General features: G+C 43.0%; 1 protein-coding gene across 1 annotated transcript in view; it reads right to left on the bottom strand.

Moving 5' to 3' along the window:
• LOC103140064 (uncharacterized) overlaps positions 1–23278 on the bottom strand; it is a 32500-nt gene extending 9222 nt beyond the window's left edge. The window contains exons 1-35 of the mRNA XM_016672908.1: positions 23136–23278; positions 21998–22114; positions 21825–21917; positions 21525–21742; positions 21244–21437; positions 20025–20273; positions 18941–19161; positions 18655–18819; positions 17418–17495; positions 15106–15480; positions 13969–14322; positions 12733–13059; positions 12513–12644; positions 12274–12426; positions 12034–12150; positions 11770–11943; positions 11466–11670; positions 10529–10683; positions 10339–10451; positions 9547–9628; positions 9309–9446; positions 8980–9148; positions 7500–7615; positions 7073–7219; positions 6550–6654; positions 6347–6463; positions 6101–6259; positions 5824–5985; positions 4499–4661; positions 4220–4407; positions 4052–4144; positions 2662–2866; positions 2394–2581; positions 1421–1518; positions 1028–1212 (exon numbers count right to left, since the gene is read on the bottom strand). Coding sequence (XP_016528394.1) covers positions 1028–1212; positions 1421–1518; positions 2394–2581; positions 2662–2866; positions 4052–4144; positions 4220–4407; positions 4499–4661; positions 5824–5985; positions 6101–6259; positions 6347–6463; positions 6550–6654; positions 7073–7219; positions 7500–7615; positions 8980–9148; positions 9309–9446; positions 9547–9628; positions 10339–10451; positions 10529–10683; positions 11466–11670; positions 11770–11943; positions 12034–12150; positions 12274–12426; positions 12513–12644; positions 12733–13059; positions 13969–14322; positions 15106–15480; positions 17418–17495; positions 18655–18819; positions 18941–19161; positions 20025–20273; positions 21244–21437; positions 21525–21742; positions 21825–21917; positions 21998–22090 — 5731 coding nt within the window. The 5' untranslated portion in view covers positions 22091–22114; positions 23136–23278. The remainder of the gene's footprint in view (positions 1–1027; positions 1213–1420; positions 1519–2393; positions 2582–2661; positions 2867–4051; positions 4145–4219; positions 4408–4498; positions 4662–5823; positions 5986–6100; positions 6260–6346; positions 6464–6549; positions 6655–7072; positions 7220–7499; positions 7616–8979; positions 9149–9308; positions 9447–9546; positions 9629–10338; positions 10452–10528; positions 10684–11465; positions 11671–11769; positions 11944–12033; positions 12151–12273; positions 12427–12512; positions 12645–12732; positions 13060–13968; positions 14323–15105; positions 15481–17417; positions 17496–18654; positions 18820–18940; positions 19162–20024; positions 20274–21243; positions 21438–21524; positions 21743–21824; positions 21918–21997; positions 22115–23135) is intronic.
• Positions 23279–25600: the final 2322 nt, after the last annotated feature.

Here is a 25600-nt window from a genome sequence, read left to right as displayed (position 1 = left end):
TTAGTACAATAAGGTACTGAAGCAGATCAGCCTGACAGTTCCACACACACTCTGGGCGCCGTCAACAGGTGTTCTGGCAGGAACTGCAGTACGAATCAGTGACACCACCCTGAAATTAGTGTTTCCAGTAAGAACAGTGTTCTCTCCCCTTCACTTGGCTATGTTTGAAGAAAAACAAAACAAAACAAAACAAACAAAAAAAAAAAACTAATTTGATAACTGTTATGGATTCCAGCTTTGTAGAAAGCAGGCCCCTGAGCCTGCAGAGATGTGTTTTATTGGATGTGAAGCGTTTCCATCAGCAGATGTGTTTTGTCAACAGAGAAAGGAGTCGGCGTGTGATTTACAGCCGCTCCTCTCTTTCTGACCGGACAGGTTTGCCAACGCTGAACTCCACTGAGCCACGGTCCGAACATTCTGAAAGTCCAAAACACATGTTCCTGTAATGGCTTCAGCGTGAACAAGAACGATACAAGGAACTCAGAAATCTGTTTTGTCAGATAAAAACTTTGATGCGCAAACAAAGCGGAGAAACCGGAAATGCTTGCCTTTTAAATTGAGAGGACACAAATTACCTGTAAAAGTATTCAGAGCCAAGCCGGCTTCTTAAGCTGGGTCTGATTTTTAACAAAGTTTCTCCATTATGTGACTCTTCAACCACAACAATGACAGAGTGTTTACTGAAATGGTTCCAGTGAAACTAAAAGTCTTAAAACATCGTCTGTTACTGCAGCAGCTCAACAGGTACATGGATATTAAAACATGGTTTAAATAATTACAAATTTCTGATAATTACTGAGTCAGTAAGTAACATATCTAAGTAAATTCAGATAAGGTGTAGGATTAAATAAGAACACTTTGTTATGCACACATAAGGTGTTTATGTGTGCGTTTTTTCCCCCTTGTTTTTGAAGGCCTGTTTGAATTAAATAAATCAAATCAAAAACTCCTCTCATGTTTCATGTAAACATAACTTTACAACAGGTTTGATATGAACACGTTGAATCTCAACCCTCGAGCAGCTTACGTCTGAACGGGCTGTCCATGATTCTCCTCTTGAGGCGATAAAGCTCAGCTGCAGGTCTGACGGAGGCGAGGGCCCTCAGGGGCCCCAGGAGCCACTCCTCCAGTACTGTTTCCAGCAGCCCGCCCTTGGCGGCCCTCGACAGGTTGAGATTCAGCAGCGGCACCGACACAGCGACCACACAGTCTCTGCAAAGAAATGACCTCGTGAACCGTCCCCTGGATTAAAGTGGCCAACTTGTTGTCTTTATTTGGCCCATCATTTCAACCGACTGAGGTCAGCCAGGACTTATTCTGAGAGAAAAAGGAGGGATACATTCCACCTCTCACACGGTCACACAGCTTCATAAAATCAGGAGCCAACGAAGGTTTAAGGTGAGCCTGAGTTATGCAGTACCTGCGGCTGAATGTGTAGAGAGAAGCCAGTCGTTTCCTGAGTCCAGACAGAGCCGTGGCCAGTCTGGCCTCGGCCCAGTGGGAGCTCTGCTGGCCCGCCTGGACCAAACACTCAGTTACTACACAGTACTCACGGTGTTTACATGTTTTCATTGACTTTTAGGACAAACATTAAAGTAGTGCCATTTTATAGCACAAATAAGAACACCAACACTAATAAATTTTAATTTTGTACAGAACACACCACTGAACTGCAAAAACACAAAATCTTACCAAGCACCTTTGGTCTAGTTTCTAGTCCAAATATCTTAGCACACTTGAAATGAGACAAAACTAATTTAAAAGTAACTTGGTTGCTCTTGTTTTAAGTAAATAATTCCTTAATACTGATGAGAAAGTTCTCCATTGGCTGATTATTCAACTGATAAAACATTTTTCCATTTCTATAAGTCAATTTATCTACCAATGGAACTAGAATTTTCTCATCAATATTAAAGAGATATTTAGTTACAATAAGTGTCTATATGTTGCTACAAAGTTACTTTTAAGTTAGATTGTCTTATTTCAAGTGTATTAAGATATTTTCTTAGGCCAAAATGACTTGGTAAGATTTTGTGTTTTTGCAGGGTGGAACTGGAAGAAAATTTAAACATCCAAATTAAACCCAGCAACCAAAAACAATAACTAAAATAAAAATAATAATAATAAAAAAACACACACAGCCAAAACCATAAATAAAATGGATCATGATGCCTGGAAACAAAATTGTCCTCCTGAAAATATGAGAATGCAAACTATCAGGCTCATTTTAATTCAGATTAATTGATTGCTTCCTGCAACAACCCAAAAACACAAAGACATGGCCTGGCAATGAGGAAACCTTTAAACTCCAAACTTTAGGAGGCAAAAATGTTTCTGCTGTCAAACAGACAAAACTGACAGTGGAAAAAAAACAGAGGTTGCCGTTTCCTCACCACGTCCAGAGCAGCGGTGAGGGCCGAGGCTCCTGCTGCTGCCAGGGCTCTGAGGTGAGGGTTCTCCAGCTCAGCAGGCAGGACGTCCAGCAGCCTGCCGGTCCACATCCCAACAGCCTCCCTCCATGCTGCCTCCAGCCTCTGGCCCTTCACGTCCTGGTACACACCAGCCAGAGTCGCCAGAGGCCCTGGACAGTAAGTTCAGACACTGCGCTGATGACGTCTTCCTGGCAGTAAGAGGAAGAACTCCGACACTGGAGACACTCACTCCGCAGCTCCTGCTGTCCCTGCAGCGAGGCTTGCTGGAGCCGACCCAGCAGGTCAGGCAGGCTGCTGGTCAGCGCACGGCGCAGGGAGCTGCTGAGCCACAGGGACAGCAGCCCTGTGGAGTCCTGGCCCAGCAGGCCCTCGCCATGCTGGGAGGCGAGCAGAGGGACGGAGCTCCAGTCCTGCAGCAGCCGCATATCTGTAGGCTGGGGGACAGGAAGCACAGAGTTAATCGCCAACACCTGCAGGTCCAGCATGACGTTACCGGGGAAACATTAAAGTTGCACTATGTAACTTTTAGAAAAAATAATGTGTTTCATACATATTTGTTAAAGAAGCAGTATGATTTCAAGGCACATTGTACAATTTTATAGCACAATTAAGTAACTATGCTACCTTTGAGAAATTGAGCCTCTCTCTCTTTAAAAGCTCCATTTCTTTTTACTTTATTTATTTTTATCTTTAACAAGGTTTTTACCAGCGTTGCGTTGAGAAGTAGCCCCTATAAAGAGTTCAGTAGATGTGCAGTTCCTCCAGGTATTTGCTATTTGTTACTAGCTAGTCTGAAGGAGCGGTATGGGGAGTCGCGGGGGATGTGTGCTACATGAGGCTCTAGATAGCTTTAAAGCTAGAGCTCCAAGGAGGAGCTGCGTCTCAAAGGCGGAGTTAGGTCCACCCAGGGATTTTGAACTTATGAATGGTTGCCATGGAGATTCAAGGATTTCTCAAACACAAATGTAAGAATCAAAGCAATACTCTAGGTACGTTTTTGTTGAGGGAATAACATTACAATATAATGTAAAGATAAAAAAGGTTGATTTTACATAATTCTGTCCCTTTAGTATAATCACTATGTCTCAAAATAATCTGTGGAAAAAAAACAACAACATCAAGCTCCTCTGGATTCTCCCAGTAGTCATACGGCCAGCTTCAAAAATACATCACTTCCTGGTCAGAGACAATCAATCAGAGTCAGGAGGAGGGTCTTAGTGCTGTCAATCAAGCTTGTGTACGTGCTGCTCAGCCTTCCTCTTGCTCTCTGCTGCACCACAACTGATTCACCACAGCAAAACCTGCCGTGAATGCTAAGGCTAGTTACCATGGTCACCGATGACGGAGGATAAACAGTTTTCCTGGAACAGCAAGTTGTTTCTCCACCATTAGCGCATTTAGCAGTGCTAAGGCCCTCCTCTTGGCTCTGATTGGTTGTTTTTGAGCGGTGCATTCCTGCTGGTGGTAGGACCAGAGGAAGAAGCCGGAGGAGCTTGATTCTTTCACAGATTGTCTGTCTCATATTTCTCTGTCATGACCTGGGGACACTTTTAACTAATATGTAAAAAATAATACTTTATTTTTTTTAAGTGACATAGTGCAGCTTTAAGGCAGCAGACCTGTTCAGTGGTTTCTGTTAGGAGACGCTGTAACGCCTTCGTCCTCTCCAGGAGTTCCTTCTGGATCTCAGAGCTCAGGAAGTGAAATCGCTCCTACGAAACGATGAAGAGGAGCAAACACAGTGAAGCAGCTCCATACCGAGTCATATCTGAAGACGTTAGGGTTACCTCTATTGCAGTTAATCTCTCCCAGCAGCCACTAGCTGACATCATCAGCCTCTGATTGGCTGTCTTCAGCAACCAGCTTCCCAGAGTCTCAGTCTCTCTGCAGCGTTCTCTTCTCTGTACCTCGGCCTTGAAGCTGTGGTTCAGTCCTGCACACACTGCTGCACTGATGTCCTCACAGAGGCCTGGACCTGCAAAACACACACATACACACACACACACGTTCATATTTACTCCTTTTAGTTTTCTGGACTCGGTTAGTGGTGAGCCTCTTCTGTTTACCGTTCATGTAGCCTGCGGCGGTCCGGAGGCAGCGGCCCCCCAGCGTCCCGTTGACCCAGACCTGATGTCTGCGGTCCAGTGTGGCGTGAACCTGGAGGCCGGCCCCATGGGGCCCTGACATGCTGCTGCTGCCTAGCAACAAGCTCCAGTTACCCACCACTGACTGGAAAGTGAAAAAAAAAAAACAAAAAACACCATTATAAGCAAAGAACAAAGAATAAAAATATCAGAATTGAGTTTTTAGTTCAACTTCACAAAGTTAAACTAAAAACTTTGTGAAGTTTTTAGTTTAACTAAACTAAAAACTTTAGTTAACTTTAGTTAACTAAAGTTTTGTTACATCTGCATGTAACTAAAGTTTACATGCAGATGTTTTTTACATCTGCATGTAAAAAACATGCAGATTTTTACATTTTGCTTAATGATCTGAACAATTTAGGTGTGGAAAAAGATGCACAAAACAGCCAATGTGTAGAAGTACTTTATATTGTTTAGGTAAAATGTGTTTAATTGTTCAGACGGGAGGCTGATCGGATCTGAGAACTGCGACCGTAAGAAACCGGGTCTGAATTCTGTACAACAGTTTCATTTTGTTTTCCTCCACTCCATCTGTGTGAATAACCTTTTATTTTTTCATCAGTCAATGTTTCCTTAGACGTTCGGTTTTATTGGGGGAATTCCTGCGTTCTGGTTCCAAAGAGATGGCGAATCTCACAGATTTACAAGGTGACACAAACACTCTCCAGAACCGCTGGGAGGAGTTCTGCTGAGTATTAGCAGAACTCTGCTGAGTTCTGCTGAGTATTAGCAGAACTCCTAATACTGGGAAGCTTGGCACAGCCTGGACACCAGCTCCAGTAGTTCATTTTTCAAAGCCTCATTTCTCAAAGTCATATTTTCACCACGACACGTCACCGTTTCAAACTAAATGTTTAGCAAGCAAGCTAAATATGTTAAAGATTTAATTAGCAAGGTAAATATTTTGTTCACGTGCTAAATATTTAGCTATATGTCCAAACTAAATATTTATATAGCGATTCATTTACCTAGCAAGTTAAATATTTAGTTTACAAAATAAATGTTTAATTTGGAGCAAAACATTTAGCTTGACATAAAAATGGACAACCATTTTTATCTCTTATTGTTGCTGATTTTTGACAGTAACTTCAGAAACCACACTCCATACTCTGAAAGCATTTGGCTGCACAGGATTTTATTTAGGGCTGTCAGAGTAAAGGGAGCTGAATCTAATGGACACGATCCATTTTAGATTTTTTTGGAACCCATAAATCATTTACCAAGAAAATATTCAGCAGCATCTTTACCTCAGTGTAGAGAGAGATGTTGGTCCCCTGGGCGGTGGAGGAGTTGGTGAGGGCGAGCGTGAAATGGGACCGGAGCGGCTGACCGGTCACCGAAACGTTAGACTGACTGTAGATCAGCTCCTCTCCTGAGTTCACTCTGTGGAACCCGGACCACCAGAGAGTCTGACACACACACACCGGGTATGTGGACATCTTTAGATATTGCCGAATAATTTTAGCAAGAGGATCACTTCCTCTTCCTCGTCTAGTTTGCATGGTTACCAGTATGAGGTCTCACCGGCTGTTCGGGACAAACCCCCAGCTCCACTCTGTGCTCCAAGCGGTCCCTGAGGTTGGTCTGGACTTTGGCCAGAAGCATGTGTGAGTGACAGGGTGCAGGGGACACTCGGTCCAGATCCACGTACAGCTGGAGGCCGTGCAACCCCTCAGCACTTTTCTAGAGGAAACAAAAGAGGAACGGCTTCCGTTTAAAAGCATCCTAAACTTTAACGGTTTCCCCAGTAACGGAGAAGCAGATTAGTACCTGGTACGTCATGCCCTGTCTGAAACTCTTGTTGTGCCATGTCACATCTGCAGTCTGTGAATACAGGTTTCCGCGGTAACCCATCGATACGCAGCCCTTTCCAGAAGACACGGCCATCTGCAACAACAGACATGCACTTCATGCTCCTAAAAAGCTACATCCCCCCCCTGCCCTGACCTTTGACCCCGCAGAGATCCACAGACCCGCTTGGCTGAAAGCAGAACGCACGCCCGGCCCATGCTGGAGCTGAGTTTGTTCAGGGTGAGAGAAATGTTGACTGGAACGGAACCGTCCCAGGACAAATGGGTCTGCAGAACACACACACACACACACACACGCGCGCCCACACGCACGCACGCACACACACACGCACACACACACACACACACACACACAGGAACAGGTTTTTTAAAGGGATTGACTGGTTTGATTCAGTGCCGTGTGAAAGGAAACCACCGCAGGTGGAAATATAACAAACGTTGCAATTTTGGTCTCAATAGAACCTATTTTAATTTCCAGCATTTTTTAGATCAGAGAAAATTTGACTTTAATTCATTTTAAGCATATCGTCATTAACAGTCTGGTGAAAATAATGTTATTATTACATTTTAGACACAGAATGATTTCAAGGGCCAGAAAATGGCCCCGAGGGCCACACTTTGGATACTCGTGGTTTAGAGTATCATGTCCAAATGGATGGAGTCTAATGTGGAGCTGGTAGTGTACCTCCAGTCTGCTGCTGCCCTTCCTGGGTGAGCGGAGTGACAGAGTGTGCAGAGACAACTGGCTCAGCGCCGAGCAGAAGGGATGTTTCAGCTCCAGCTTCGTCTCGTTTGTCTCCTCAGAGTGACTCCACGACCTGAGAATGCGCACCTGCACAAAAAAACATAATAAAAAAAAGACATTTAAACTCTTTATGACATTCTGTAAGAAAGAGAAGAAAAAGAAAATGAAGTTGAAACAATTCTCCACCTCTGCATCCGGACAGAAACTGGGAGAAAAATATAGGCTTTCCATATAGACACATTATTGCCTAAAAATATATGCTTTTTGTTTATTATTTTCCCTACAGGTGCATTCCAGATAAATAAGCTTCTGTCTAAAGGTGTGGGGGTTTTTTTTCACTGGGTTGGGACACTTTGCTCTTTCTCACCTGCTCCAGCTGTCCCTGCCTCTTCCAGCCCAGTGAGACGCTGTCCAGTCGGCTGTGGAAGGAGCTCTCATGCACCAACTCCAGACTGCTCAAACGGGGAAGGCCGCTGACCTGGACTGATGGGAAGGACAACAAAGACACTAACAATCTGTATCCAGCTGCGTCCCACTAGTGAAGCATGCAAAGACTATCTGTAGGCAGGTACGGTTAGGACAAGGATTAGGAACAGGACACTAAACAGAACAAAGACTGATCGAGAAAAATACAGAGCAGTCCTTTGGGAGTACACGACAATTGTTCTTCTAGAGAACAATTTGACGCATTACTGCCAAGAAAGCACAAGAGCAAACATTTAGACAGCATCCAGCTTCAGCCAGACTGGAGATGAGAGAACCTCGGAGAAACTCCGCAGAGACATGGACGCGGGTGCCGACTCTCCACACCCAAACTGGAGAACGGAGGAGGGTGAGCCAAAAACAAGATGATTGTTTTCAGAAAGGCTCACAGAAGTCTGAGCTGCCAGTGGAGTGTGACCAGACAACAATGAAAAGCATCTGAATAGCAGTATTAATGGCTAACTTAGAAAAAAAACAATAAAAAACCAACACTTTATAGAAGAGTGTCAGAATATTGTTGAAAGAAACCAAAACAAAATCTTCAATAGTCTTCAGAAAGGGAAACTCACATCATATATAGATGGGAAATATTTAAAGCCTTCATTTCTTTCTTGGTGATTATGGGTTACAGATAATAGAAAACCAAAATTCAGCATCTCAGAAAATACAAAAGTAAAAAAATAAATAAAAAATCGCAAATTAATGTTATATGAGCAGCTAATTTACTCCTGAGCCTCCAAACAGTCTCTCACTATGGACCAGCAGGACAGACGTCCACAAGACAGTCAGACACATTTCACAAAAAAACTGTCAATTCTTGAAGAAGCTGGCTGTTTACAGAATTGTATCTCCAAGAATATTTATAGAAAGTTGAGTGGAAGAAAAAAGTGTAATTTCCTGTGACACTGAATTTTCGGGGCTTTTTTGCTATCTGCAAACCATAACTATCACAATTACAAGAAATAAAGGTTTAAATAATTTGTGTGTTGTCTATTTGATGTGAATTTCAGTTTCTGAAATGAGTGACAATTTTTTTTATTTTATTAAAATGTCTGCACTTGTACTCTCTCCATACACTGAAAGTAAGCTAAAAAAAAAAAGAAAAGAAAAGAAAAAAATCGAGGAGCAAACATTTTATAATCCAAAACAAATACCATCAAAGGTATTGACTCAGGAGGGCTGTATACAGATTGTATTGAAAATCCATGCATCACTAACAATCATTTAGTACATTTTGTTTGTTGATCATTAAAAATTCCAATATTTTGTGACATTTGCAGTTGTATCTTCAGAAAAGCAAAAATAAAGTCTATGTTTACGGTGCACCGTGTGAGGTTATATAAAGCGTGTGTGTTGGTGTTTACCCTTCAGAGTGTGGTTGCCCGGCTCCGCGTCTGGACCCGGAGCAGACGAGTGCAGAGCAGACAGGCTGAACTGGTGGCTGCCCCACACGGTGGCCTGCTGGATCTGGTGGCGCCACCTTCTGGCCTCATACAGCGTTCTAACTGCGACTGTCCTGGGAACAGTCTGCAGCTAACACACAAACACACATACATGTTCTGTAGGAGAAGCTAATCAATATAATTCAAATAATTTTTCTTGATGATGGGCAAACTTATAAACTTATAGGACAATGCAATCTGAAGATGGAAAGATTTCCACAGAATGAACTGACAGTTTATCTGAGTGGTACCTGAGGGAAGGAGTGTCTGACCTCCGCAGTCTGCCTGTAGCCATCCTCCATGGCCGCCAGCTCCCCCAGAGCCCACAGCTTCCTCCTGCCTGACAACACCTCCACCAGCGCTGCCACGTTGGACCGGGACTGGTTCAACTGGGACGGGAATGAGAATTTTAAGAGGCAGGCAACTCTACTTCAAATGTAAAGATATGGAAGTGGGACCCTCCGCCTGGCTGAAAAGGAGTTAACCCACCTGAGAACGGAGGTGGAGCTGGGGGGGCAGGTATGGCAGCAGCTGGGGGGCGCTGTGGACCACGTTCACCATCAGCTCCTTGCTAGACATCACAACAAAGGTCAGCTATGGGTATTCTTATTATTAGTATTTCACATTACATTTAGATCACCTGACATTTTTTCTAGTTTTTTGTTTGTTTGTTTAAATTTGAATGCATTGGCCTCCAGTTCATAGAAATGCGTTTCCTTTAATTTGGGATGTGCTGGTACACGAGTAATTTAGTCAAAAAAGTGTTGACTTTATTCTAAACAGATGACATCAACAGGTGGTTGTGATCAAGATTTGGCAGAAAGCTGTGTCCTTGAAAAAGTGAGTGGAAGGGAGCAAAGATCCTCCTTTTGTCTACAGCAGTTGGAATATATCTTTAGAAATATACTGAGTGATATGTGTGTGCCTTTAGGACTGTCACTGCTATTTATTGTTGAATGTTTATTACTATTATTTACTTATTTTTAATTTTTGTTGTGTGCTATGCTGGGAAAAACAAGACCCCCGCCCCCACACTTCAGGGATCAATAAAATATTATCTCATCCTATATAATTAAAGTCAGATCCATCACAGTGCCTATGGGCTTTGCCGGGTCAGGGTGGATTTTTTTAAGCCTAATCTAAACTCTAATTTTAGGCCATTTTTTGAAAAATAAAAAATGGCCTAAGGAAAAAAGTATTTTGTTTTTTATTTACAGTTTTTAAAGAGAAATCAGCTGGTGATTGAAAATCAGCTATAAAATCTTTGAGCAGTATCAGCACCTGGGAGTGGAGGTGTGTCCTTGGACAATGAGTGCGAATGAAGAGCTGAGCTCAGGGTTGACGGCCATGGAGCCCCTCAGCAGGGACTCCGTCAGTCTCCCCCAGCCCTCCACCTGAAACCAGTCAGAGGACGTTAGTAGGGAGGAGCAGCGCTGTGGGAACTTCCTTCTACATGCTGACCTCATTACACCTGGAAGGCAGGGCTAGCTTCTCCTCGCTCAGTGTGCCTCAGTGTGAACCGGGCCTCCTTGGTACCGCCACGCGTTCCCCAGCCCCCGGCCTCCCCTGCCAGCCGGAACCTCCAGTTCTGGCGGTGAAAGTCTAATGATGCGCTTCTTAAAGGACCTGAAGACGGTTGCAAAACACAACGTTAGTTAGTGGCAATGCATCTTGGGATTTTTTCTGGCACTGAATTAATGAAAATGAAAATACAGATTATTAATGGTCTTTGTGTTTTTTTGCTTGGAAAGAGTAGTCAAAATTAGCGATACAAATGAAAGGACAACAGTGACATCTGCTGGTCAAACTGTATTATTGCATTTTGCAGGTAGAGACAATAAAGCAAGAAAATTGCAGAAGTTTAAATTATTAGTGTATAAAAGAAAAGGATAAATTAATACCTTAAAACAAAGAGGGTCAAAATCATTTTCATTTCAGATCACATCAAGATGAAACTCAGAAAATTTCCAAAAGCTGAACATTTTGGTTTTTTAAACTTCGGAATTTTCCTTTTTTTTTTTCTAGAAAATTCCTGAGATTAATCTAAAAATTTCTGAGATTTTTGGCTGAAATGTACTCCTTTTTTAAATCTATGATGGCTCTAATATGCTGTCGTACAAAACTTCTGAGCACAGAAAATGTTTTTCTGTGGTGCAAATATATATATTACTACGCTGTGACCCAATCAGTCAACATGCCAAACATTTCCTGAGATGCAGGCCGGGGGTACAGGACAAAGGGAGTGAGCAAATTTCCTGAGGTGACCTATGACCCTGTGAGAGCTGGCTCCAGTTCTGGTTAATAATACTTTTGGTTGCCTGCATCCTTTTCCCTCAGAGAAAACATAAATGAAACTAATTTTTAAACCTAGTCAAATTTGAAGAAGTGAAATGACACGATGTCTTGACCTTTGAACTGTACAGTTAGGACAGCGTCCAGCTTGTGTTGTGTCCGTGTTTGATTGAGAGCAGCAGGAGAGAATGAGAGGAGCCCAGCCAGGCGACCGACAGCTCCGCTGACATTCAGCCCGGACGTGAGCAGCTTGCATCCGTCCACACTGAGCTCAGCCCTGGACTGGAGCTCAGACAACGCTCCCTTCATGGAGCAAAGGCCCTGGGAGAGTAAACACAAATACATTTTCAGACCAACACGTCTGCTGCTTATCACTATTAATAATAATTGGCAATAAAAGCATGTCAACGCAAAGCGTACCGATATTCTCAGGGGCAGGCCTCGGCGGTGAAGCCATGACGAACCGTGCCACAGGGTTCCCCTCACTTCTTTGAGTTCAGGAATCGTCTTCAGCTGCAGTCTGAGTCCTGACTGCTGAGCTCCACACTGAGACTCCAGGCTTAGGATCCGACCTTCAGCAGAACCAAGTTCTACCTGAAACACACAACCTGAGCTCAGCGACCCTGCTTCCAGAGCCAACCCATTGTTTTTTGTTTTTTTTTACGGTGTGAAAACCAAGCCAACCTGTACGCTGTTGCTTCCAGGGACTCCCAGCTTGTCCAAATAATTCACCGCATGTTTTAGCTCACTCTTCACCCTCATGATCTCAGATGTCTTTTCCATTTTAAGCTCTTGAGAAAACTGGGGGAAAAAAAAAACTACATGTAGACTCAAGGCAAAAAAGAAATTACACCCATTTCAAGTCTGGGTTTGGTTAACTGAAGGAACTTGTTACCTCAGAGTTTATCTGATTGCTGTTCTTACCCGCTGATTTTCTGCTCTGCCGTTGGCTGTAAAAGAGCGTGAACCATTGTTGTGTCTCTCAAAGTTTACTGCCAGAGAAAAATTCACAGGCAGGCCCAGTTTCTTCAGCAGGGGCACGGAATGGTTCAGATGTAGAAATACTTCCCTGTGAACCTGCAGAAGAAGAAACACACAATAAGACGTACATCTTTGTGTCAAACGAGTCGATTTGAAACGTCAGTTCGGTTCTGTTTTCAAACCTCTGCTTGTTCTGCAGACAGCTCGGTGTGTAACTCTTTGCCGTCTACCACCAAGAAGATGTGGGAGGAAACAGAAGCTGGTGAGATCAGCAGAGAGCCTGAAGCCTGCATGATGTTTGGACTGAACCACTCCTTTAGAAGCAGGAAAACATCAGTTAATGAAGTGATCATGCTGAAGTGATGCGTTCTGTGTAAAGAACCTATTGTATGTTACCCGTACTTGAATTATAGAGCAGTTATTGTGGTATAGCAGTGACACCTGCAGGCCAGGGTGTGACATTACATCTCCTCGAGTTCTGAGGCGGCATTCCTCCGTCTGAACAAGAACTTCTGCAGCATGTAATCCAGAGATGCTGAATCTCAGTGTACTGCTGTTAGGCAGGACGGTGAGGGGGGGACTGTCATGGTTCAACACGCCCTCCACTCTCAGCTCTGGCCCGGGTTCAGCCTCCAGCCTGAGGAACGCTCCCCTGCCTTTCAGATCAGCCTCCATCACAGCCGTCCACACACCTCCAGGCTGTTCCCTCACTGAGCCGTTCACATGAACCTGTTGGGTCACACATTCAGCTGTCACTGTGACCCAAACTGGTGCTGAACTACACATGTTAAACTCAGGATATATGGATTTCTTACAGCAGGGGTGTCCAAACTGTTTGTTTCATGGGCCAAACTTGTCAATTCAAGAGAACTAACATGCCAAAAAAGAAAACATCTTATAAAAAACTAAAATTGAAATTCTGCCCTCAAGAAGTCATTGTGCTGCTTCTCTTTTAACCCTTTAACAAAGTTTTTACCAGCATTTCACTTAGAAAGAGCTCATACAATGAGCTCAGCAGTTGCCCAGATCCATCAGGTGTTTGCTAATTGCTTCTGACTAGTCTGAAGGAGCTGAGTGGGGAAGTCACAGAGGAGGGCTCTGTGAGGCAGAGGTTTGTTGGCTACAGCTCTGAGGAGGAGCTTTGTCTGAAAGGTGGAGCTAAGTCCAACCAGGCTATTTGCACAGCTGAATGGTTACCATGGGAGATTCAAGAATTTCTCAAACATGCATGAAAGAATCAAAGCAACACTCCATGTATGTTTTTGATGAGGGAATAACATTATAAGATGACATAAAGCTCAAAAAAGTCAATTTCACATAACACTGCTCCTTTAAAAGATGAACACTTTTTGTTTCATCTAACATTTTGCGACAAGATTTTAATTTGTGGGTCATAAGTTTGTTCTAATTCAAAAAAAAATCTCCATCTGCTTCAATCACCTGCAATGGGGGGAGAGTAATGATTCAGAAAAATAACTAAACCATTCCAGGGGCTGCAAGTGGCCCGTGGCCCACCCTTGGGACACCCCTGCCTTATAGATTCCTCTCTTCTTCGGTCTTTGCCTTTAGCTGTTCATATAAACATGAGAGAGTAAAAATGAAACGTCCAGCTGGATGAAATGTGGAACAAAGCTGTACCTGTAACCCGGGGCAGTCTGTCTCCCAGGCCCAAAGCCGGCGTCCCGTTCCTCTGTCCTGAGCGATTCTCCTGGCTCTAATCCTACATGTTCCAACATCAATAGCCACGGCCCCAGCCTGGTCCGAACCCTCCGGAGCCAAAGCCTCCACGCTGACCGTCTGAGGCAGACCTCGGCTCTTTAGCCCAGAGAACGACTGATTGATGCTCCCAAAGAGATATGGAGTCACACAAGACCGACTCAGCTCTAAAGACGCATCCTCATCGTCCAGCCTTAGAGAGGACGACACGGTCAGCTGGCAGGGAGCCACCGACAGGAGGCCCCAAAGGGCCAGAGTCTGAGGGAGGACCCACCCCTACGATACAAACAGTGAGAGAAGCATCATGCTGTGGGCTGTTAGAGGCCGTCTGTCTGCTGATAGCTTTGTACACTTGTAAGATTAGGAGGGGGGGGATTAGTTATTTGTTAAAAGCTGCTGAACAAAAGTTTAGCAATCAGAAGGAATAGTTTAATTGAGAGGAAATATGATGATGAGTGACTGTCATGAAGGATCAAAACTTGCATAGTTAAAAATACAAGCAAAGATATATAAATGGCTCAATAAATAAAGGTAATGCTTAAACACTTAAAATATGTCAAATTATTTTTAGAAATAACTTTACCTTGTGTTTTAGAACTTAATTGACTTTCATTTTTTTCATGTATGCACCAACAAATTAGATATTTTTAAGTACATAATACAAATTTTACTGACAAAACTTTTCAACCTTTGACACTGAACATTTCTAAAACTCAAAAGTTTGACTTTTGAAATTCAGAAATGTCCAAAAAAAAATTCCAGAAAATTTCTGAGATTAATCTCAAATTTTCAGTTTTTCTAGCAAATTTTAAACTTATAAAACTCAGAAACGTCCTTGTTTTTTTTTTCTAGAATGTGTCAGAGATTAACTTTTTTGGCAGAAATTTACTTTTTTTCCTTCATCTCCAACGGCTCTAATACAGCGCCGTAAATACATATCAACAGTTAAATGAAAACATTTGTCATTTAATTTGTAGCTTGTCTTCCTTATTTTAAGAGAAAATATTTAATCGATAACTGTAATGTATTAACAGCGATTTGTTTCGTCCATGCTGTTACCTGAAGCAGAGGACAGTGGCTGCTCACGTTCACAGTGAGCGACTGGACGCCGTCTGCTGCTGCCTGCGGAGCGGTGGAGTCACCCACGCTCCCCCTGAGGTAGCACTGTCCCACCTCCAGGCTGGCATCCACCTGAGGCAGACGTCCACCTGACACATTCAGAGGTAGCGCTCCGCTGGTGGGAAATCTGAGCGTTTTCACCACACTGATGAAGTGCAGAACAGACGCACGCAGACTGCGATGAGGACTGCAGGTTACAGACAGACTGAGGGAACCTTTCTGCTCCCCTCCAGCCTGGAGAACGGCTCTGAGCTTTGTGTCACATCCTGAATGGGAGACGGAGATGTTGGCTGAGGCCTGTGGACCAATGAGAGTCTGCAGGAGGAAAAGGAAATGACTTAATAATGGGCATCAGTACTATAAGAATTTAGACACAACGAGTTACTATTTTGAGGGAAAAGGACAAATAAAGAACATGCGCAGACACTACATTAGCAGACTAATAGAAAAAGTTTTTCCTGTGAGTTTCTTAAATTCAATTCCCTGTACAAATTTAAACTGCTGGAGTAACCATCGTCCATGTCTGCTTAAATGCTGAAAGTCCCTATCAGAGTTTTATACTCACTTCTCGTCAGCATGAATGCTGTATAAATTTTAAGCTTTTTAATCATGTGTTTCTTTCTTCAAGGTTGAAGAATGATACAACAAAAACTTTACAGTAAGAATGAGGTGAAGAAGTTGGAATTTACTGTGGATTTTCTTTAATCCACACAAGAGCAGATTTTTAAATACAGCTCTACTTAAACACAGCTAAGTCTGAAACTGTCCACACTCATGGCAGATTCAAGGTTAAAGTTCATTTTACCAACAAATTTATTTTGACTGGAAGTGATGTTAATGTCTCGGAGTATATGTATTTATATTTTAAAATTTTTTACTTCACCTCATAGCCCTATTTGACATCTTAAAATTGCCCTCTGTCCCTTTAAGAATCTCCCACCCTTTCTAACACTCGTCCCTTTCAGCATGTCATCACGCCAATGTTTCTCCATGATGTTCTTAGGAGCTCAGCAGCTCAGGAGCCTGATAAGTGGATGTAAACCTCTGACCTGCTGTAAGCTGCTACGACCACGACTGTGGGCTACTTTAAGGTCCACGTTATTAAACAGGAAACAGGCAACGCAGCATCGTTTCCGTTATCCATAACATAACGTAAAGGTCAGAAAGGCTGGAATCATCTTTCAGGGAAGATGGTTTCTTTGCTCTTTCTCTGAAGGGAAACAAGTTCTCTGGTCCCTTGTTTCCTCGCTAACCTTCAGAAGGAAACATCTCTGATGGGCAAAAAGCGTCCACTTGCTCTCCTTTTCTTCTTCCTGGCGTCTGTTTGCCAAGAGAAGCAGTTGGCACGCATCACTCTCCATCTTGACCTGGGCTTGACTCGGTGTGGCAGACGCGGTCATGGTGAGGAGCCATTGTGGCTTTATCTTCTGCAGAAAGCTAGCTGAGAAAGACGTGAAGAGCTTCCAAACGGCGGTGGAGTTAATCTGTGCAGATCCGTCGCTGATGAGCAATTTTGCTCTTCCAGAGAAGGAAGAATGGTGGAGCTTACCCGATCCTTGGAAATCCACTTTGTTTGGGATGAGAGTGGCACTGAGGTTCCATCCTACCTCAACTTTGTGCTCCTTCGCTAGCATAGACAGAAACAATTTAAGAAAACCTTGCTGGTCCTCATAGCTCAGGAATCCCTTAAGACCATTGCTCCCTGTTTCTCCATGAAAGACTAAAGACGTTTTGTTTTGTAAGGGACCCAGAATATTCCCAACCTGCACCCAGACCGCTCTCCCCACCTCTTTGCATCGTACAGCAGCTAACAGGTAGGAAGTAGCAAAGTTCCAGGAAACACTCACTTCTGCTCTAGCGTCACACAATCGTTTCATCTTCACATGGCCCGTCACTGCAGCTTTTTGTGTATCACTATGAGTTCCATATTGAAGCAGTCCATGCCAAGCATACAGCCTGAGAGACTCCACCCTGAGTCCCGCTCTTAGATCTGCTCTCCAAGGGCCAGCCACCATCCCAGTCCCCAGAAACCACCTCTGGGAGCCAGGCCGAAGGAGGAGCCTAACGCCAGATTTGCTGGGCAGCCCTAAATATGTCAGGAAGCTCACAGAAGAATGATTCAGGTTGGCTTTAAGTTCCTTCTGACCACTGGAATGGTAGCAACCTTTGACTTGGAGCCATAGGCTAACATGAATAAGCAACAGGCCATAGCAGAGGCCGCGGTGCGGTCTGTCAGAGCGAACAGCTCGTACCTCCACAGGCCAGTTTGCCACGTTTCCAAAGCAGTGGGCTGAGAGTCGGTCTTCAGTGGAGACCCCTGTGCAGTTCATCTGCGAAAACAAAAAATCCTTTTGGTAAAATTTGCACCTGAGAGAGATGGTCGAGTTTACATGCTCAGCACTGAGGCAGCCAGAGATCACCTTTCTGGAAGGTTTGCACTGTTTGCAGTTTTCTGGCCGATCGCCGAATACACATCTTTAAGAAACCTGACATGGTAAATCCAACTTTGGTCAAAACCGATTTGTGTTTGTTGTCACTGATTTGATCAAATCAAAATGAAGGTATGGGTCGGCTCATACCCACCCATACCTTCCTTTAACTTGACTTAAACAGGAAGAAGCCAAGGCTATTATTATTGTTTTCCTCGTCTCCCGGATGTTCAACTACTTCCATGTCTTCTTTAACCTCAGTTTTTTTGTTTTCTTCTTCTTTATCTTTGGCAATTAAAGTGTCATTCTCATTAATTATTATGGTTTCTTCAACTTGGAAAAACAATCGCAGTTGCTCAATTCAATACCCCCATCCCTTCTTCTGGCATTTGTCAAGGTACCTCACGTCATTATTACAAAAAAAATTCCATGAAATTCACATGTGACCACATGAGAACCACATGGGTTCACATGTGGTCACACATCAGCACATGTGTGTCCACAATGTGGTCAGCGCATGTGTGACCAGGCGCAAAGGATTGACCAGGCTGCCATTTGCAAAGCAGCCAATCCCGGAGCACTATTTACTTCACCTGCTGCTGATTGACTGTACTCTGAAGAGAGACGATACAGAAGACTGTAGCTACTAGCTATTAGCTTCTGTGTTAGTGCTAAGACAGTTTCCCCTATGTGTATTGTTAAGGTGAATATATGCACAATTTGGAGGTGTGCGTGTGTTTTACAATCTTGAAGTTCTATTCAAGGGGGAAGACAGTGCATATCAATGTCTTTGTATACAAAGCATCTGAGTACGACATTTCTTTTACTGAAGGGGAGAATTTTGCATATGAATCATTTTTGTTGCAGGCAGGGCTGTGACAGGATCCTTTGGAGATTGCATTCCATCTACTTTCTGGCATGCCTCTTAATTTCATGGTGTTGTCTAAGTGCTGTGTGAAGGAAGGCTCTGTCATTATAACAAAAAAAAAATAATTTCCAGGCCAAAGAAAACATTTTTTAAAGGAATCGTTAATATATATCTAAATAATGTAAAATGCACCTGTAAAGAATTGGGGATGTGACCCTGGAATAGCTTCATGTGTTGCCACAGCATCAAGACCAAAGCAGACGTCTTATTTTTTGACCCCACACTAAAAAACATCTCTGCCGTTCTCTCATCTTCCACGCTAAGAGCCAGACTTATGTCAAATCCTCCCGTTTCTAACTGAGGAGAATAAAAACATAACAGACATGTTACCATGGGTATAAACATCCTGAGAGAGATGATTTCTTAATGCATTCTGGTTAAAATAATTTCAAAGACAAAGTATACAGCCGTCCTGCACCTGGTGCTGTGCTCTGGCTTGGAATGAGTCTGGCAGGCCTCTTGTTTGCAGGGCTTCGACTTGATGCTGGAACCTGGAGAAGTAGCTCCACTGCTGGTCTGTCCTGTCTCTGAGGAACTCAGCTCTGACATGCTCAGCTCCAGCCTGCAGCTCTACTAGGACAGACAGTCCAATCTCGTCCTGGGTCCACTTCACCTTAGCACTGCTGTCACCAGGAACGCCTGCAACCACAACCTCAGTTAGTTAACAGATACATAAATGCATGTGTTTATGTACTGAGTTATGATTAGAGATGCAATGAGCTAATCAGTTCCTCCAGGATTTTGCTGTTGTGTTTATTTGCAATCAAAATAATTGATTTTGTGTTGCTACTTTAAAAATATTTTCTTTAAAGAACTAAAATAACTAAATTTTTGTTATCTGCTACATGGATAAGGCTATAACTTGACATCAAGTAAGACTGAGGCAGCAGTGTAGAATAAGTAGGAAATACTGCCACCTGCAGGTAGGAGTTAGAAGTCACTTAACCCCAAGGTGTTTAACCTTTTTTGTGGAAAAATTTCAACAAACTCACGATTATGCAGCACAGCAGTGTAAGAAAATCCAGGAATTTTTCTGTGGATTTTGCATGAATTTTTGCAATCAAGGAATTGCAAAAATCTGGAGGAACTGGCTAATGATCGTAATGGGAAGATTTCAAACTCCCTGAATGATAACTTGAACAATTATTGGAACCAATTACTGGAGCCGAAAGAAACTTTTCAAAAGAAAACTGCTTTTTCTGCAAAATGCAGAGACGTGTTTGCAGTTTATTCAGGCTCTGAGAGAGTGGAAGGTTATCAGGAGACAACAGGAAGGCTAAATGTTTAGACTTTGCAGCCAGGTTGATCTGTTTTATTGTATATTTTGGGAGTCTCAGAGGCTCTGCGTTCTCCGGGGAATTTTAAAATAAAAACCCTGATTTACAGAAACAGCTCTTACAGAAACAGCATGATCTCTTTATAATAAACAATATTTTAAAAACTTCTCTTCTATTCTGGACATTCTTATATTACAGTTCTTAAAGAAAATCTATAGAGCTCACCTGTGGTGTTGAGTCGATGGAAAGAGTGAGAAAGCTGAAGAGAGAGCTGTCCGTTTCCCCGGTTCTCCAGGTGGCGGCTGACGTTAGCACACATGTTCTGGAGTCCGGACCGAACACAGAGCTGGGCCTGTGTCCGCTCGTAATCACCTCCCATCATTCCTTCTCCTTTGACCAGACCTTCTGCAGCATCCAGCTGATGTCTCAGCTCTATGCTGTGTACAGCTTCCATCACATTAACCATCAGGTGGCCTGCAGCAACATGCACACAGAGCTAAAACTACCGGGATTTGTGGTAGGGGAGCGGAGGGTTAAAATAATCTCAAAGACAAAGTACACAGCCGTCCTGTGTACTTTGTACACAGGACATCCTAGTAAAACTGGCACCAATCAGGTAGCATACCATGACAAAAATCAGTTGTATACAGTTCTGTTCAGAATTGTTCGTGCCCTTTGAACTTTCTGTCTCATTTTACACTCCAACCACAAACTTCTACGTATTTTATTTGAAAATTTAACTGATACCCCTTAAAGGGTCGACATAACCAATTTTCCATTTTATAGCAAAATCAAGTTACCATGTTGCCTTTACTTGTTATAAAAATGCTGCATATGTCAAACATGACTTGAAAGACAATTAAACTTCCCAATTTGACACCTTGAAATTAGGCCTCTTTCTCTTTAAGACAAACACTACACCATCACAACAGTATTTCTCATTATGATGCTTATAGCCGTTCTTAGGAGCTTTGGCCTGAGAAGTAGCTCCTATAATGTGCTCAGCAATTGCACTCCTACCAGATGTTTGCTAATTGCTGTTGGCTAGTCTGGAGGAGTGAGAGGAGGTGCGAGGGGAGGAGCTTTGAGGAAATGGGCGGACTTTGTTGGAGCAAGAGTTTAGGAACTCCACATGGTGGACATGGGAGACTCAAGGATTTTTCAAACATGCATAAAAGAATAAAGGCAACATTGCACTTATGTTTTTGATGAGGGAATAACATTAAAACATCATGTAAAACTCAAAAGAGTTGATTTTACATAATATTTTAATTAAATCAAAGGAGCAAATTCCTGAAATTGTTTTGCTTCCTCTTTACACTGCTTTGTGTTGCTCTGCTGGATAACATCATCTTATGGTTTGTGTTTTATGGTGACAATATATGGAAGTGCTAACAGGGCGTGAATACTTTTCCAATGATGAAAATGAAATGAAAAGCTGTACCTTCTGTTAAAGTATCAGAGCGTTCTAACACTCCATCCAGACCCAGGACTGAGGGCAGAGCCTCCAATACGGACATGGAATGGTGAACATTCCCCAACAAAGCCAACCGGAGAACCTGGGAGTTTATCCGTGACCCTTTGACCTGGACCAGCAGCGCTTCCTGTCCCTGTGTCACGGAGCCATGCAGAGACACGCTGGAGGAGGACAAATAGGCGAGGAAATAAAAACTACTACAGATCTACGAAACATTTCCTCAGACACACAGACAATGGCAAACCAACCTGTCTGCTGACACGTTGGCTGCCATGTTCAGCTGCAGGGCGCTGACCGACGGAAGGAGGTTCTGGGAGAGATCCAGGTCCAGTCTCACCGCTCTTTCTGGATTCCGGAGCCGGTGAAACATCTGACCGGTCACAGTCACCCTGTTCTTCCCATTCGCTCTCACACACAATGAACTGCTCCCTTTGCCAAACTCTGAGGCGTCTACAGCAGCTTTCACCTGGATAATGCACGCAGTTTGACTGGAAAATGAGAAAATGTAACGACAACAGCAAATATTTTGATGCTTTCACAGTGCACACCTCTAGCGCTTTGGGAATTTTCGACTTGAAGGGATGAGCGAGAGAGGAACAGAGGCCGACTCTTCCAGCTGTTCCGTTTAGCTGCACTGAGAGCTGCAAAACCAACATGGCCGCCTGGTGCTGGATGTTTAACAAGCATTGATCTGAATGCATGCTATGTCTTTAACACTCACTGTGCACTCCTGTCTCTCTAGTCTCAGCTTTCCTCTGGCCTGGTAGTCAAAGTCAGTGCTGTGTTTAGGGATCCAGTGTAAGTGTCCCTCCATCAGAGCAGAGGAGGGCAGCTGCAGCTGGAACAGAAATGCCTGAATGAAGGTCTGATCCACTCATATGTGCATTAACATTGGTATCAACATTAAAATGTTGGTAAATATTTTTTTAACATGTCATTATTGGTCCGATAACAACCAATGTTCATGTCCATCTCGTTGCCATTTGTGTTTCAGGGGTTTGGTTTTTGCTTGGTCATGTGACGGTGATGCAGTGCAGGATTGTGAAGTAGAGAAGCAACGTCAGTGGTGTGGTCGCGTTTTTGATTTAAATTTTTTTATATAGCAGCAAATCACAGCAAAGGCACTCTACAAAAAAATTATTCGGATTCAATCACACATACATTCCAATTGATCCTAGTTGTCCAACAGTGCTGTATGCTCAATTAATTATTAGAAATGTTTTTCCTTAGATAAAAAGTTTCTAAGGAAACCCAGCAGATTGCATCAAGTCATTGACTTGCAGCATTTGTTCCTCTTGTATGATATTGTTAATTGGTGGTTATTGAGTATAACTATAATATTAATATTGGATATCGATAACGGCACAAAATTTTATATCGGTGCATCCCCAATTTCAGATATAACTTTTATTATCTTTAGTTAGTTTAATAACAACTAGTAGAATCTGATAAATGGTTAATATTATATTATATTTTGACTACAAAACATTGACATAGAAAAAAGCCTCTTTTTCAGTCCTGAGTTTTACTTGTAATAAATAATTACAATGTAATGAAGGATTTTTCTTTAGAACTGCAGTATACAACTTTTATTAAAAAAAAAAACTTTATTTTTCACATATCTGTTGAAGCTGTCAATATGTTGTGTCAGTATTTGATAATCTGGAAAATATATATATCAGCAGAAGACCCTCAAATAGTTGATCTGAAATTGGGGAGTTTATTGCTTTTGAACGTTTAAACATTTTTTCAATAAAATAATTTCAATAACAAACCTAAAAAAACCAAAATGTTCTTCAGTATTCAATGTAACATCGTAGAACAGAAAGAGGGTGGAGGCTGAGGGTGGAGGGACTGACCTGTAGCTCATGGGTGAAGTTTGCTTTAATTGTTATTGTCTGTTGATTTGAATTGGAGGGGCTCTGCTGAATCTGCCCACAGAGGCTGAGTTTTTTCTCCCGGTTAACCTGCAGCGTCCCTCGTAGATCTCTGTGTGTCTGAGGAAAAGCATCAGAATGAGACATTATGCTCTAGAATAATCTGTTTTATATTATCCATTTAACTCAGATTTGATTGGTTAATTNATCACTAATTCTCTTGTTTTAATGTAAAATGTTCTGTACCTACTGCCATCTAGTGATAATAAAATTACATGATTACGCCACTAGTCACTACTACAGCAAAGACACTCAAAGATGCCTTGCAGATAATTAATTCGTTTTCAAAAAATCTTTAAGACCAATTACCGTATTTTCTGGACTATGAGCGCACCATACTATAAACCGTATCTTCAAATTTTTTGCACCCGCCTCCCCCCTCCTGGAAACTTGTATATATCAGCCGCACCGGGCTACAGGCTGCCGGTATCTCTGCCGCTCGGTTTCCCATAATGAGGGTTATTAGGGCTGCGTCCTAATAACTGCTGGATATATTAAGGACGCAGTTCTCTGTCCCTAAATCCGGTTTTGTTCATGCCGAGTTTACGTGCAGCGGCTCTATTTCCCTCCTGTACTGCCAGATCGATACTCCTCAACTTAGAAGCTGCATCATATGAGTTTGAAAACATTTCTCCGTCCTGCCTGCTGCTAGCATGTGGTTGTTCTAAATGAAAATCAACGCGTTCTTCTTTGATTTCCAATTTTGACTTCCAATGATTCACTTCCTGCTAAAGAGCCCCCTGGTGGTTGAAGAAAAATCCACAGAAAAGTCGCATGTTCAAAGTGTAGGAAAAAAGTAGCAGCTTATCGTCCGGAAAATACGATAGGTAAACTTGGATAATTTCCACGGCACACCTAACGATCACTCACGGTACATTAGTGTGCCGCGGCACAGTGGTTGAAAAACACTGAGCCATGTGCTCACGGACAAATTCAATACATCACTGTATCAGGCCATTGTCCCCTCATGTTTTAAGTCAGCTATTATTAATCCAGTGCCCAAGAAACCAACCATCTCATGTCTTAATGGCTTTTGACCCGTTGCATTAACATCTAACATCATGAAGTGCTTCGAGAGAGTTAAGGGTCATATAATCTCTATACTGCCTCCATCATTTGACCCTTTCCAATTTGCATGCAAATCTAATCGCTCGACTGAGGATGCCACTGCTCCACTGCTCTTCATCTGAGCCTGGTACACCTGGAGAAAAGAAACACCCATGTATGGATGCTGTTTTTGGACTTCAGCTCAGCGTTCAATACGATCTTCCCCCAGGATTTGGTATGCAAACTGGTCTCCCTGGGCATCAATACTCCACTGTGCAACTGGCTGCTGGACTTCCTCACTGACAGAACTCAGTCTTATCCATGTGAATAATAACACCTCCAACGTAATTTCTTTAAAAACTGGCTCCCCTCAGAGGTGTGTCCGGAGCCCCCTGCTGTTTACCCTGATGACCCACGACTGTCATCCCAGGTTTAACACCAACCACATTATGAAATATGCAGACGACACAACAATTATGGGACTCATTCAGCACAACAATGAAGTGAACTACAGAAAAAAGGTACAACATCTTGTGGACTGATGCAGAATAAGCAACCTGCCCCTGAACATCAACAAGACAAAAGAGATCATTGTCGACTTCAGGAGGTCTCAACCCAACCACACACCACTCCTCATCAACGACAGAGCAGTGGAGATCGTCAGCAGCACTAAGTTCCTGGAGGTTCACATTACAGACAACCTCAGCTGGACAACTCGCATCGCTTCACTGATGAAAAAAGCACAGCAGTGCCTGTACTTTCTGAGACGAATGAGAAGAGCTTCGCTCCCCCCTCCCATCCTCTCCACCTTCTACAGAGGAACCATTGAGAGCCTGCTGACCAGCAGTATCTCCATCTGGTCTGGAAGCTGCAACTGATCAGACTGGAAGTCTCTGCAAAGAGTGGTGAAGACAGCCGAGAGGATCTTTGGGGCTCCACTTCCCCTTATCCAAAGCATTGCACACAGATGCTGCTTAGCCAGAACAAACCAGATCCTCTCTGATTCCACTCATCCTCTCCATGGTCTGTTCATCTACTTGCCATCTGGGAGGAGAGTCCGCAGCATCTGCTGCAGAACAGCCAGGCTCAGAAATAATTGTCTCCCACTGGCCATCAGATTGCTCAACAATCCCATCATGAAGACTGTCTGAGACAGTTTGAAAATAATTATTATTATTTGTATATTATTTAATTATAGGCACACTTGTGTTTTTGTGTGTGCTCCGGTGGCCAATTTTACTTATGTTTCTTTGTGCAATGACAATAAAATAAATCTAAGTCTAGAAGTAATTCAGAAAGAAGAAGGTTTACGATAAATGAAGAAATAAAAGTTATAGGGG

This window comes from Poecilia formosa, unplaced genomic scaffold (genome assembly GCF_000485575.1).
Source record: "Poecilia formosa unplaced genomic scaffold, Poecilia_formosa-5.1.2 Scaffold67, whole genome shotgun sequence".
Taxonomy (NCBI): domain Eukaryota; kingdom Metazoa; phylum Chordata; class Actinopteri; order Cyprinodontiformes; family Poeciliidae; genus Poecilia; species Poecilia formosa.
Note: the sequence above shows the minus strand (reverse complement) of the source record. Positions and strands in the feature narration are given on the sequence as shown.